General features: G+C 39.5%; 1 protein-coding gene across 2 annotated transcripts in view; it reads left to right on the top strand.

The window, feature by feature from the left end:
- Positions 1–14,966, top strand: part of LOC148360779 (neuronal-specific septin-3-like) — a 147,344-nt gene that overhangs the window by 36,634 nt on the left and 95,744 nt on the right. Inside the window, exon 1 of one of the 2 annotated variants that reach the window (XM_088341689.1) lies at positions 10,467–10,683. The exons of the other annotated variant lie outside the window; for it this stretch is intronic. Coding sequence (XP_088197815.1) covers positions 10,629–10,683 — 55 coding nt within the window. The 5' untranslated portion in view covers positions 10,467–10,628. Of the gene's footprint in view, positions 1–10,466; positions 10,684–14,966 lie in introns of those variants that run through there. 2 annotated transcript variants of the gene reach the window in all.

Below are 14,966 nucleotides of genomic sequence, written 5' to 3'. Positions count from 1 at the left end.
TTAATTGGCAAGTCCAAATTGTCCCTATGTGTGAACGAGCAAGTGAGTTGTCTGTCTCTGTGTGCCCTGTGACTGGCTGGCAACCAGTTCAGGGTGTCCCCTGCCCACTGCCTGATGATAGCTGGGATGGGCTCCATTACCCCCGCAACCCTACTGAGGATAAGCGGTGCAGATAATGGATGGATAGATACATTACGTAAGAGAACGTTTTTAACATTTAAAAATAGAAAATGTATTTAGATTTTTTTAAATAGAATAATATTTTGTCCAGAAAACTCAAAAAAGTCAAAATAAAGTTAATCAAAGGAAAAATAATATGCTAAGAGCATTTTAATATGCTGTATTGTACAACATGTATGTACTTGTTTTTTAGATGGAATATTTTGACCTAAAAGACTCAAAAAAGTTAGAATATAGTAAAAAAAAAAAGGAAAAATATCACATAAAATAACATTTTCTTTACATTTTAAAGAGTTTAAAATTAATTTAGCTTTTTTAAATAGCATTATATTTTGTCCAGAAGACTCAAAAAAGTTAATATATAGTATTAAAAAACTGGAAAAATACTAATTATAACTAACATCAGGAACCAGAACAGGATCAGGACCCAAACGTGTGACGTTCTCACACAAGCCTTTTATTTATAGGGAAATGGGGAGTCATGCACGTTAGGCAGCGGTCTGGCGTGGAAAGACAGGAAGCCAGAGACCGACGAGATCGATTCCAATTGCCTGATCAGATATCGTACAGATGGGGTCGATACCGGACAAGACGGGACAGACAGGATTGATAATGAAACAGGTTATTGAAATCAAACAAGACAAACTAGACGGGAACGAAAGCGGGGGAGAATAATAAACAGAACAAAAATAGACGGGAACGGAACTGGAAACCGATATTAAACAGGACAAAATAAACGGGAACAATACAGGACAGGAAATACCAACAGGAAAACAGGACCGAGTCAGAACCCACGTCTTGCGGGGCAGAGATTCGTTGACGGGCTGTCAAAGGAATAATGAGAGCACTGAGCTTAAATAGACGGAAAGCCAATCTGTCAATAAGCTGCAGCTGGCGCCACACGGGTGGGGCCAATTGGACGCCATGGAAACCGTAACAACTAAATAACATTTTAACAATATGGATGTCTATTTTAAATGGTACAATTGACCTGAGTACTCAACCAGGTTAACATATTGTAAAAAAAAAAACAAAAAACGCGCCACAGTTCATGTCTTGGGAACCTCCTGCGTGGGTTCAAATCCAGCTCCAGACTTCCTGTGCGGAGTTTGTATGTTCTCCCCGTGCTTGCGTGGGTTTCCTCCGGGCACTCCGGTTTCCTCCCACATTCCAAAAACATGCATTTCAGGTGAATTGGCCGGTCCAAATTGTCCCTAGGTGTGAATGGGCGAGTGAGTTGTCTGTCCCCATGTGCCCTGCGATTGGCTGGCAACCAGTTCAGGGTGTCCCCTGCCCACTGCCCGATGATTGCTGGGATGGGCTCCAGCACCCCCGCGACCCTACTGAGGATAAGCGGTGTAGCTAATGAGATGAGATGAGATATTTTAACATTTTAGACAATAAAACATTTATCTTAATTATAATATAATTAAACACACTTCTATACCTTACTCGAGGGGCGGCAGTAGCTCAGGAGGTAGAGCGCTCGTCTTTTTAGCCACCATAATAAGAATCTCATGTAAAGTCCCAATCTCACTTTGAAAAGATATCAAGGAAGTTCGCCGTGTTCCATAAAAGAGGTATAGAGGATATCCTTTAGGGGTGAACGCCTCACCCTTTCGCCTTTGCCCTCCTCCGGCGCCACATTTATTTAATTCTACCCTCATTATTAAAGCATTGTGAGTAATGGTGCCTTGCAGAAATATTATATGTGTGACAGGTGACATTATCCAGCGTCACAATACGAAAGAAACGCCCCGAGCTGACTGCAATGGAGCGAGAATAAGCAGAACAATTCACTGGCGGCCAATGCGTCAATCATTTCATTCAAGTGTATATAATTCCTTTTATGCACCAAATGCCAGGTCAAATTTATGATAATTACGCTTATCATGGTTAATTTAATATTTGTTGGTATTTGACCTATAATGAAACTACTTTATTTTTAAAAATATGATTTCAGTCTGCAAACACTCACTTTGAACTAATAGACCCTTTCATAGCAAGACGTCACAGTCAAAGCTATAGAGGCAAAATAATATTCCATGCGTTCATTCAGAAGACTTAGGAAACCAAGCTTTTGTTTCTGCTTGTTGGATTTATAAATTTGTTATGATTCTGTGCCAGATTTGGAAAAAAAAAAAATAAAAAAAAAATGTTGGTTATCGTAAATTAAAGTTTTACAAGATTCCACGAAACACTGCTTATGTGAGAAAAAAATATATTTGGAGTTAAATGCAGTTCAGAGAAAAGATTGGACTGAGGCACTCATCAAATCGCTTGTGTTTGCAAAGCACACTTCATATCAGGTAAGATAAATTAAACGATTATGGTTGTTGCTATCGAGTCCATATTACTAATTTTATCGTCCAAGTATCTTGCTATTTTCTTGGCTTCAGCTAACACTTAGTGTGTAGCCTAAATGCCATCAAAATATGTTTCTCTTAACAAAAAATTAAGAAAAGCATGAAACGTGCCCAACCTTTGTTTGCAATGCGTGCTTGTTCGAGTAGCCGCACACAGTGTTCACATTGCTCACGTTGGGATTTAGGCTACATGCTAACAGTTAGCAGAAGCTCAGAAAACAAGATATTCTGAGGATCTAATAACTGACATGGACTCGACAGCTTCAATCATGTATGTTTTATTTCTCTTACCTGATATAAGGTGGGCACTGCAAACTTGAGCATCGTTGATGAGTGCCTCGGTCCAATCTTTTCACTTAAATGCTTTAACCAAACCTTTATTGTTTTCCTTTGATCACGATTGTCCGCTGGGATTTTTTCTCCAATACTGGCACACAAACACACAACATGATAACTACTAACAGCAACGACAGCTTTATTTTCCTGTCATCTGACAAGCGCAAGTCTTGTTTTGTATCCAGCTTTGGCTAAATGTAACATCTAACCCATCCATTTTGATGATATAAAGCTAAACATTTAGCGTGTTCGCTTGTTGACACATCATCTCGCCCTTGCTTTTGCCTAAAGTTTAAGCCCCGCCCACCAGATACGTCAAAATATTTACAAACCAATGAAAGGGTCCATTTAAAGCCAGGAAAAGCAAAATGATTTGTTTTGTGTTCATTTTTATTAAGGCACAGCACAGAAAACATCCCAAACCACTAATTAACAAAAGGAAACAACAAAGTATTTGCACACAAAACAGCTGTACAATACAAAAATACATAAATATTGTCATGATGTCTGATTAGTATCACCTGTGCCCGCTCGTTTGGCGCCAGCCGCTGCGGGCTACCTGATTGGTTCCCCGTCCTTTTTAAGCTCAGTCCTTTCACTCACCTGTTGTCAGTCCATCAGTGAACCTCTGTTTCTACAAGGCAAGCACTTTGCCTCTGACTCCCGTCGGTCCTGATTTCTCCGTTTGTCTCCGGCTACGACCTGTTTTTTGACCCCGACCACGTTTTGCTCTTCCGTCCCGGCTTTCGACCTGTTTTTTTCGGTCCTCGACACCACGATCTCCCGCTCTGGAAGATCCACTTCCGCATTCGGAACTCGTTCCGATTCTGTGAGCGGCTTGCTTCCCGCGTCCAGCAAGCACCGGATCGCGGGCGCTGCCATTCCTCTCTATCTCAATAAACTTGTGGTAACGTTACGCATCTGGGTCCTAACTCTGCTCTGGTCGTGACAAATATAAGTCCAAAGGGAGTAGGTTGAAGCTCAAATTTTTGAAGCCTATTGTAGTAAATCGCATACATGCCTTTTAGGCTCAAATGTTGTTAACAAGTATTGAGTTTTTTGATAACTAGCATGTAAATGTCAGAAACCAGAAACGGAAACAGGACCCACTTGCGTTCGTTTCTCTCAGTTTTATTGAGAAGGAGGAAAAGGCTTGCACCCACGATCCAGTGATCGTCGGTCACGGGAAGCAGATCGCTCGGAACGCAGAAATGGCACTTCCGTAGCGAGCGATGGCAGTGTCAAGAGCAGAAAAACAGGTCGGTGGACGGGAGCGCAGTAACGTGGTCAAAAACAGAAACGGGTCGAAGCCGGGAAACAGACGGGAGCCAAAAAACAGGAGGAAGTCAGAGTCGTAGGGCTTGCCTAGTGTGAGCTGAGGTTCGCAGACGGACTGACAACGGGTGACATAGTAACAGCATAGTAAAAACCTTATAGGTTGTTAATTTAGAAATACATATCCAACTGGTAGCACTTTCCACTAATTATTAACAAAGAAAAGTAGCTCCCAGAAGGTTGGGGACCTAAAAACAAAAAAGCAACAAAAATGACAATGGAGATACATTTTTCCACCATGATAGTACCAAAATACTACTCACAAGTAGATGTCTATATCAAAGAAATGGTAAAATATGTCTGTTTAGCCGAATGACCACCCAAAAACTTGCTATAAGACCCAACACCAGTAAACTTTCACGCTGCACGGCCCCAGATGTTGTTTTGGAACCTTGTCTTATTTGGTCGCTCATTTTGTGACCATGTTTACATAAATACTGTATTTTACACGCAGACTTTTCCTTTTTTTGCTCTTATTGCGCGTCCCACAACTCTGCGGTGCGACTTTTACAACACGGCTCACTTTGAGATGCCATTGGCCACACACTTGTGTGCATTTAAGTACAGTGCGTATTTCCATACCTATTTTTACACATGTTGTCTCGTCTTTTCGCTAGCACGTGCAGTGCGCGGGCCCAAACGCACCAGCTTTGAAATGAAGCAAAATGTCAAGATTTTTAAGGGACATACCTGTATGTTTTCCAGTGGTGAACCCATAATCTCATAAATGCCATTTTCTGTTCCTCATCCAGTGACACCTCAGTGACCATGCCGTAAACGCACAATATTTCCTTGTGTCGCGATTGACCTCTCAGGTGTTACGGGCCAGGTTTAGCATGCCATTTGCACTCTCAGAAATGGAGTTATTGGGTCAAAAAGGTTCTTGCAGCCTGTTAAAACGCCAGCTGTGACTGCTTGTTTATCTGCCATACAAACACTGTTGTGATGTGAAATCAATGGTGATTAGATAGCACAGTCCAGGAGTGGACGGGTCTGCTTCCTGTGCTGGAAGGGTGTTGTGTTCTTTTGAGAGTTAACTTCCTTTTCATGATTTTGCATCTTACTTAGCTGTACATTTTCGTTTTTTAACTGAATGACATACAGTAAACCATCGCTATAACGTGGGCTCGGTAAGTCACTGATTGTGGTCTTCATTTTGATTGGCTAAACAGTCCGCCCGCTTCTTCTTTACCTATGCATCAATAACGTTACAGTTTCATTTTTGACGTTACTTGGAAGAAAACATGTGTAAGGGGTACTTTTTGTTGAAAAATACTTGAGCCTGTAAAAAGGGTTATATCTTTGGTTTCAGTGTATAATAATTGTGAACAATAAAGGTTTCTACTAAGTTTATTTTGCCTATAATAGGATATTTTCGAAAATGAATACCTGCAAAAAACAATGTTTCACTGTACTTTTGAGATAGGATGCTGAAGTGGACTTAAAGAAGGAATTAATCACAAACCAACTGTCAAGAACCGGAACAGGATCAGGACCCAAAAGCGTAACGTTACTCACACAAGCCTTTTATTTTACGGGAAAGGGGCAGTCATGCATGTTAGGCAGCAGTCTGGCGTAAAATGATAAGAAGCCAGAAGCCGACGAGATCGATACCAATTGATATCAAACAGATAGGGTCGATACCGGACGGGACAGACAGGATAAATAATGAAACAGGATATCGAAAATAAACAGGACAAACTTCATGGGAACGAAAACTGGAGAGAATAAGAAATAGGACAAAAATAGACGGGAACGAAACTGGAAACCAATAATTAAACAAGACAAAAAAAACGGGAACAACACCGGACAGGGTATACCAACCGGAAACAAGACCGAGTCATGAAATAAATATATCAACTGTAGCATACAATAATTACCTTAACTCATCAACGAAGTCTATGCTGAATGGCTTAATTTCTGTTAGCTTGCTAATACTATCACTATTTCTATTGTCTGGGGATGGGGTGTGCACCAAATCAGAATCATCACTCTCTCACTATCGCCCTCTGCCATGAGGCAAGAGAATTGCAGGTTTCACTCTGCATCTTTAGACACTCGGCACAATAATGTGTTACATGCTAATCACATTAATAATACCAAAATTATTCGGTGCCTCACCTGCATCCTCTGACTGTATGTAACTGGTGTTTAGCTAACTTATTGTGTAAAAAAAATGGCACTGGATCCTAAAACCTCTATGACAATGTGACTAAAATTTTTAGTCCACAATTTAATGTTGTAAGCCCTTAAATCATATCCTTCTTCTAGTTATGAGACACTATCGCGGAGACTAGAAAGAATCTCCGCTACATTTACATACATGTACAAATACACATCGGATTACTTAAAGTGCTACACTAGCCTGCCACCAGGGTTGGGTAGGGTTACTTTAACTTGATTACTTTCAATTACTTTTGGATTACTCCAATACCAAATACACTAATAAAAGACAAAATAAACTAAATATGAATAAAATGACTAAATTTTGTACAGGCTTGGGGAGTAACGGAATACATGGAACGGCAAAAATGATGTTGGCAAGCTGTTTGGATCTATTTCCATTTTGTTTCTGTCGCATTTTATGTTAGTTTTGCCGGAGATCAAAGAGATCAAAGCCAGGAGAGAAAGCTTACCACGTGTTGTGAGTCATCGTTTTATTCATATTTAGTTTATTTTGTCTTTTATTAGCGTATTTGGTATTGGAGTAATCCAAAAGTAATTGAAGTAATCCAGTTAAAGTAACCCTACCCAACCTTGCCTGCCACACAACTTATCTTCATAACTGTGTTTTTCCAAAAAACGTTTGGGATGTGTCCCTCCAGCCCATTTCCCCTGATAACACGCTTTGCAGAAGGTAGTTTCTCGGTGCTGGAATCTGACTGATTGCCTGCAGGCGCCGTCCCGCTTTCCTAATGTCAACTTTCACCGGCTTCTGTCACACACAAGAAAGTGGCAAACGCCTTAGCGAATACACTTTAATTCAAGTACCAGCTGGCTTATGAGTGCCGCTTGGTCATAAGTGAAATATACGTTAGAGTACTTAAAGAGCCTTGGCTGTGAGAGGACATTTTGGCTTGATTATAGGTTGTATAACGTTTTATTTGCCCTCGGTACATGATTTGACGGTATGTATGTTTTTCACAGTCCTTTTTTATGGATTTACCCCATGTGAAATACCCCTTAAAGCCTTTGCGGTTCGTGATACCTAAAAAAGAAATCATTAGGTACACTTTAAGGAGAAAGGGTGTCTCGTTGTCAGGACCAGAATGGAGACAGGACCCACTTGAGTTGCGTTTCTCTCAAGTTTTATTGGAAGAAGGAGAAAGGGTTGCGCCCACGATCCGGTGATTGCTGGACGCGGGAAGCAGGTCGTTCTGAACGCGGAAGTGGATCTTCCAGGTCGAGCGATGGCGGTGTCGGGAACGGAAAAACAGGTCAGTGGCCGGGCCAGGAGAGCAAAAACGTGGTTGTGGTCGGAAACTAGTCGAAAGCCAGGAAAGGAGAGTAGACGTGGTCGAGGACAAAAAGGTCTAAAGCCGGGACGGGAGAGTAGACGTGGTCAGGATCAATAAGGGTCAAAGCCGGGGGACAGATAGGAGCAAAAAACAGGTGGGAGTCAGGGTCGAAAAAAGGCTTGCCTATTGTTAACTGAGGTTGGCAGACGGACTGACAAAGGAGGACGGATAGAAGTGGGTTTTAAAAGGGACAGAGAGCCAATCAGAGTCCGAGGCAGTTGGCGCCAAAGGAGTGGGCACAGTTTATGCATATCGGTAATCATGACAATCGCTTGACTTGTAGATGTCGCCGTATTGTGTAGTGCAATCAAAAACAAGTGCTAAAAAGCACAAGGAAGAATACAGACTGCGGCAACTCAAAGTGACTAAACTGCACCATTTTTTTCTAAAAAGGAAATCCTGTTTATAAGGTTTTTGTATTTTAGCTTATTATTCAGATCAGTATTTGTTTTTGTCATTAATGAATTACCTTTTTTAATCACTTGGAAGTCCTAATAACATGCATCATCCCTTGAAGTTTTTTTTAGCGACATAGCCCAAATTGTGTCAAGATTGGAACTATTTTGAAATTAAACTTTCTAGGTTTCTTTTATAAAAAAAATGACTAAGATGTTTGGTTGTTTCTATTATAATTTCTCATTTTTAGTTTGAAGAAACCGCACAATTTTATTTTTCCAAATTTTTGAAGATCTTTTTGCTTTTTGAGAAGTTTAACAGGTTTTTGGGCTCTTTTACACAAACCTAAATTTATATTGGGAGAGCATTGGGTCAGCGTCATGGCGGTTGTGTGGTCAGCACATCCATGGCACCGTTCTCAGGTTGTGGGATCAAATCCAGCTACCAGCCTTTCTGTGCAGAGTTTGCATGTTCTCCCCGTGCTTGCGTGGGTTTCCTCCGGGCACTCCGGTTTCCTCCCACATTTCAAAAACATGCATTTCAGGTTAATTGGGCGGTCCAAATTGTCCCTGGGTGTGAATGAGCGAGTGAGTTGTCTGTCTATGTGTGCCCTGCTACTGGCTGGCAACAAGTTCAGGTGTCCCCTGCTCACTGCCCGAAGACAGCAGGGATTGGCTCCAGCACCCCTGTGACCCTACCGAGATTAAGCGGCACAGATGATGGATGGACGGATGGAGCTTTGGTCTTGTTTGTGGTTGTTTTCAGCCAACACATTTTTGGGTTAAAAATAACATTACCCCATTTTTTTAGAGTTGTTCTAAATTGACCAATATTTTGGGTCTAAAATCTCTTAAATCTTTAAATCTCTGTAGTTTGTAATCGTCCTTGTACTTTTAAGCACTCATTTTCAGCTGCCCCACACCACACAGTGGCATCTAGCAATCAAATAATACACACTGTGCCTTTAAAATATTATAATTTAATAAAAAGTTGTGATTCTCACAGTGAACAGCTGTATTTCCCAATTTTTGGGATCTTGTCATAAGTGGTGTCCGCAATTTGAACTTTTTCTACTCCCTGCTGCCATCTCCTGGCTTCAAGTCATAAGCACTGCCTGTCAGCTCATTATACAAGTACTAATGAAATCTTCTTTCATCTTTTTGGGGGTTCGGGCTGGCATTTGGACTGTATTTAAAACAGGCCTTTTTGTACTTTTACCATTTTCAGGCTAACAAAAAACACATGAACAAGCATGTAATCACTGTCCACCCCTTATCACCCCCCCCTCCTTTCCTGCTTCTTAATGTGTTGCAAGTCACAGAACAGCGGCACTAATAGTCAGATAAAAGCACATAGGCGCGGTGGAAAAAATAGGATAAAGGCTCTTTGAACTCAGTTGGGCATTGTCAACACATACTTAATAGAGTAAGTATTCTACTTTCGCCTTTTTAAAGACTGCTCAAACGATGCACCCCCGCCTTTAATTATTTTTTTCCAAAGGCAATGATGACTTTAGGAGCAACATTATTATATTATAGAAACTGTAATGCACTACTGTCTGTTCTCCCGAAGTCAAAAATCAAGAGCCTTCAGCTAGTACAAAATGCTGCAGCAAGGCTTTTAACTCGGACAAGAAAGTTTGATCTCATTACCCCAATTTTAGCTAACCTGCATTGGCTCCCTCTTAGCTTAAGGTGTGATTTTAGGGTTCTGTTGGTAGTATAAAAAATCATGCATGGACTTGCTCCCTCATATATTTGAGATATAATTTCCCCCTATGTTCCGGTCCGAAGCCTTCGCTCTGAAAATGCTGGTCTACTAGTGATCCCAAGAGCCAAGAAGAGATCCCCAGGTTCGAGAGCGTTTTCCATTCGGGCCTCGGTGCTGTAGCATGCTCTTCCCCTTGAGATTCGATTTGCAACCTCAATGGAAATGTTTAAATCTAAACTTAAAACACACTTCTATTCTATAGCATATAAATAACCTTTATTTTATGTTGGTAATATTTGTGTATCTGTGTATTATTTGCCCTCATGTAAGTTTTAGATCAGGTGATGTTGTCATAATAGTCTGTGGTTTGCAATAATCTGTGGTCTGTGCAGCCCTTTCAGACTCTTTGTGACTGTACAAATAAAAATGACTTGACTTGACTTGAATAGAAGGAACAAATAGGCAGGAAAAAAGAATCCGATACACTAAAACATAATTGAGCACTTGCAGTATAAATATGGTCGCGCATACATGAAAAGATTCGAGAGTGTAAGTGTATGTGGTGGTAGCAGGGGAATTACACACATCCTCACAGGACATGAGGAGAGTAAAGGGGAGTGATTCTACTCCTAAAAGGAAGGGGGAATAAAGGAGAAAGGAGGAGGCAGGTTCATTCTGCAAAGTTTAGTTTGAACCCACAACTTTTCAGCCAGTCCTACTAAGTCAAAGAAAGTTGTCGGCGTGTGACGCCAGTTGTCAACATTGGGACAGTAGCAAGGAACAAAACATGTCGGATTCTGGAGTCAATCCACACTTGGATGGAATCATTTCAGATTTTGAAGGTCTGTACTCTTTCGTCATTGACATGCTGTTAGAATGATGTGCATTTATGTGACGGTAATGTACATTTGAATGACTCATAATTGGAAACATTGTCACATGTCTGCCATCCGTAATGGTTACTAAAAGCCTTCCAGCTGTCATAACACTAGCCTAAAGAACATCCTGAATTTGGTTGTGCTTCCCATGACTGTAGATAAGATCATACGAAGACATGTATAGCTTATTTAGTAATTGATGAGAAAAAAACCTATTTAGAGGATTTATGTAGCGCACATGTAAAGCATGTAACATTAGCGAATATTATACTTGCATTTCTTGACCGTGTTTGGTAATTTATGGAACTTGATTTGAATTATTCGCAAATCTTACAATATGAAGTTATGTTTAAAATAAAGATTTTGTTCTAATTTAGAGTAAGAAAAAAAACTTGACCTACTGTATGAAGTGGGGCAAACACAACATTTCCATTTTATTCAGTTTTAGAAAAATAGAATATTGTAATAAAGTTCCTTATTTTCTGGTATGTTAAAATGTAAAACTTTTACACATTGTGGATTAATTATAGATAAACTGAGGTATTACAAGACTCATATATATATATATATATATATATATATATATATATATATATATATATATATATATATATATATATATATATATATATAAATCTTATATACATAATATTAAATTATAATGAAAAGTATATAAGTGGGGCAGCACGGCGGCGCAGTGGTTAGCGCTTGTGCGGCACAGTTCATGTCATGGGAACCTCCTGTGTGGGTTCAAATCCAGCTCCAGACTTCCTGTGCGGAGTTTGTATGTTCTCCCCGTGCTTGCGTGGGTTTCCTCCGGGCACTCCGGTTTCCTCCCACATTCCAAAAACATGCATTTCAGGTGAATTGGCCGGTCCAAATTGTCCCTAGGTGTGAATGCGCGAGTGAGTTGTCTGTCCCTGTGTGCCCTGCGATTGGTTGGCAACCAGTTCAGGGTGTCCCCTGCCCACTGCCCGGAGATGGCTGGGATGGGCTCCAGCCCCCCCGCGACCCTAATGAGGATAAGCGGTACGGCTGATGAGATGAGATGAGTATATAAGTGGGCTATTCAACTGATAAGCAATATTAAAATAATAAAAGGCCTACAGTAATTCAGTGGCTAAGGAATAAATCCCAAATATTTGACATTTCTGTTTTGTTTTATTGCCTGTTTGTGGCTTTTCCCTTAACGTTCTGATTGCCCGCCTGCGGGCCGTCAGACTGTAAAAAAGCAAATACGTATCTTCGCGATGTGACCAGTCACTGAAATATGTCATGCCACATATCATTGGAAAGCTTAAACTTTAGGATTTAGGATATGATGACCATTTCGAAATTTACATATCACATAAACATGATCAGTCTAAAAAAAGGTACCTGAAAACTATAAAGCCAGTATAACTCACCAAAAAAGTGCTGCAGCATTCCACATCTGAAACTGTTCTTCACAAACATGGTCTTGTCACATTCACAAGAGTCCCGTGAATCCAACAATGTAAAATATTATTCCAAAAACCACGATAATGCAGAGATAAAAAAGTCCGCCTAAAGGCATTCCTGCATTGTCTGACGATCCTTGTTGCAATCCATAAAAAGTAAGAATTTCCATTAGCCTCTTCCCTTTTGATTGTCACAATTGTCAACCAATTGCAAGCTTTTTTTCACGTTTCTTTGCATTCCTTATGCCTATGAGAGCCTGTATTGAAAAAAATGTCATGGCCTACTTTGGCTTCAAAATCTTTAGCCACTAGTGACTAATTCAAATGATGATTCACACATTAGTTAGCCAATGAAATTTCCAACATAAATGTATGCGATTTTACGATGTGTATTCAAACCAGATCCGAGAATAAACGTGCATAAATGCAACTCTGGATCGATTTTTGAGCATGATTATCACCCGCAAGTTTGCACAATCAGTGATTGACTTCTTTAAAGTAAAAGTCAAAACATTTTTAACTCTTTCATAGTGTCTGAAAATTGCCAAAGTAAAATAAGCAATTTGCAGAGGTTTTAAAGCTGTAAGCTGGTCGTCTCCAAATGGCTACTTTTGAAAACGCCATGACGCACGTTTAGAGAAATGTTTAAATTACAATGATTTGTTTTTCAGATTGTGATTAAATTTGACCTGGGACAGGGTAATGCTTCATGCTTTTGTTCCAGTTGTTTTCCAGTAAAAATGCCCATGCTTCACTCTACTGCAAAAGAAAAGTTTAGGAAAAAGATTCAGTGTCTTACCTCTCAAAATAGACCTAAACCGTCCATATTATCAATGGTCCAAGAACAGCATCCAATTTACTTTGGGTACTTCTTGGATTGCGATTTTAGGCGAGTTTTATTTGTTGTTAGGGCACAGCACAAAAAAACCCCATTAACTACTAATTAACAAATTGAAACAGCAAAATATTTGCACAATAAAACAACTGCATAATACAATAATATAAGACATAATTTGTGGCCAAAGAGTAGGCTGAAGCTTTTATGTCCTAACCCCAACCCATTTTTTTCCTTGTAGACGTTTTTAAAATAAAATAAGAAAAATTTAAAAATGAACCGGACGGACATTTGAAAACAAAAAAACCTTTTGAATTTTATTACTGAAAAAGATAATTTTATTATGATATTCTCATTTTTGAGACAGTACTGTAACTTCAAGATGCACAGTATTTGAAATAAATTACATTGTACATTGTTTCTAAGGAACTCGCCTTTCAACTCTTCTTGAGACGTCAGGACAGCCATCAGAGGCTGTGTGATGGCAAAGGTTTGACCCAGGAATTTCCATAACCTTTTAAATAAATCCGCATATCAGATTCTTCAAAGAAACTACTCAACTATCCTTTGGGACTGAATAGAAATTATAAATAATTTGATCTAGATCCATGGTCTAGTTTTGTAATAAATTATGTGTATCATACATGTTGGAACTTGATGCTTCCTAAGGTCAGAATTTCACCCTGAGCCAGACAATAACATGAGAAATTTAGCCCACAAGGCCACCAAGGTTTTGGTGTGCCTCAGGGGTGTGGTTCGCTTACCTTTAACAAAGCACTACTTAACACTGAAATTGTTTACAACTGTGACTAAAACAGTCACATTTGGCTTTTGGTCACCACCTCAGGGATGGTCAAGCTTCTAAAAAAGTACAGTGTGCACTAGTGGATATGAGACGTTGGCTCTATCTACCATTTAATAGAAGTAGAATTAGAATTATCTTTATCGTCTTGGATATCAACTAAATGAACATTGTTTCAAACGACATTAGACACGGCACTCCAACAGAGACTTTCAAATAGAAAAACGAGAGAAAATAATTTTAAGTTTATAGTTTAGCTTAGAATAAGGAGAGTTGACAATAAATAGATTTTGGTCTTGCAAGGAGAACAGGAGGGAGCCCAAACCTCAGATAAGAAAGTCTAACATAATGATAATACCCTGTACCCTTTTACTTTTCAAAATCTCCAAGAATATAGGGTGTGGTAATCAAAGAACAGCATCATGATTGGCCGATAGTGACAATTATGAAAACAGTGCAAAAAAGTAAAAATAAACAGAAACAAAAACAAACAACAGTGAGGTTTAATAGTCAAAATAACGAACTGCAATCTTATGCAATCTATTTTGCATGTGTCCATTATTAAGAAAAGAATAAACCAAAAATTTCAGAATAAATAGCCAAAAATATAATGTAGTGTTTGGAGACTGGCCTAAATTGTAAGTGCATCATAACAAAAGTGCAATGAAAAATAATGCAACCACATGGAGCAGAAACAAAATTCCAAAATACAGACGCTGCCTGACCTACAAACGAGTTAGGTTCCGGACGATCGTTTGTAAGTTACTTCAGTGCTATACTTTGTATGTTTATGGTTTATATAAGTATGTTTAAGGCTTTTATGAGTAACCTGTATTGTTTTGTACTGAAAAATCAACATTTCGTAAAATAGTATGCTCTATAAAGATAAATAAAGTTGAGTTTGACTTACTTTTGGAAGATGCGCTTCAAGAGGTACCCCTCCGTAAAAAAAAAGTGGCCGAAAAAAGCGTTCCGACCCTTTTCTCAACCGCATCATGCTTTCTTATTCCATTTTCATTTCAAATGAAACAGCTCGCCTCCTCATTACACCTCGCACCAACCATATGGATGCATGAGAAATTAAACAATAAAAACATCAAGGTTCTAAGAGCGCTGGAGATTCAGTACACGTACCACTGTATGTTTACATACAAACTAAGAAGAGGAATCT

This window comes from Urocampus carinirostris, chromosome 8 (genome assembly GCF_059441175.1).
Source record: "Urocampus carinirostris isolate Australia breed hairy pipefish chromosome 8, RoL_Ucar_1.0, whole genome shotgun sequence".
NCBI classification, from domain to species: domain Eukaryota; kingdom Metazoa; phylum Chordata; class Actinopteri; order Syngnathiformes; family Syngnathidae; genus Urocampus; species Urocampus carinirostris.
The sequence above is the reverse complement of the archived record's forward strand: the minus strand, read 5'-3'. Positions and strand labels throughout refer to the sequence as shown.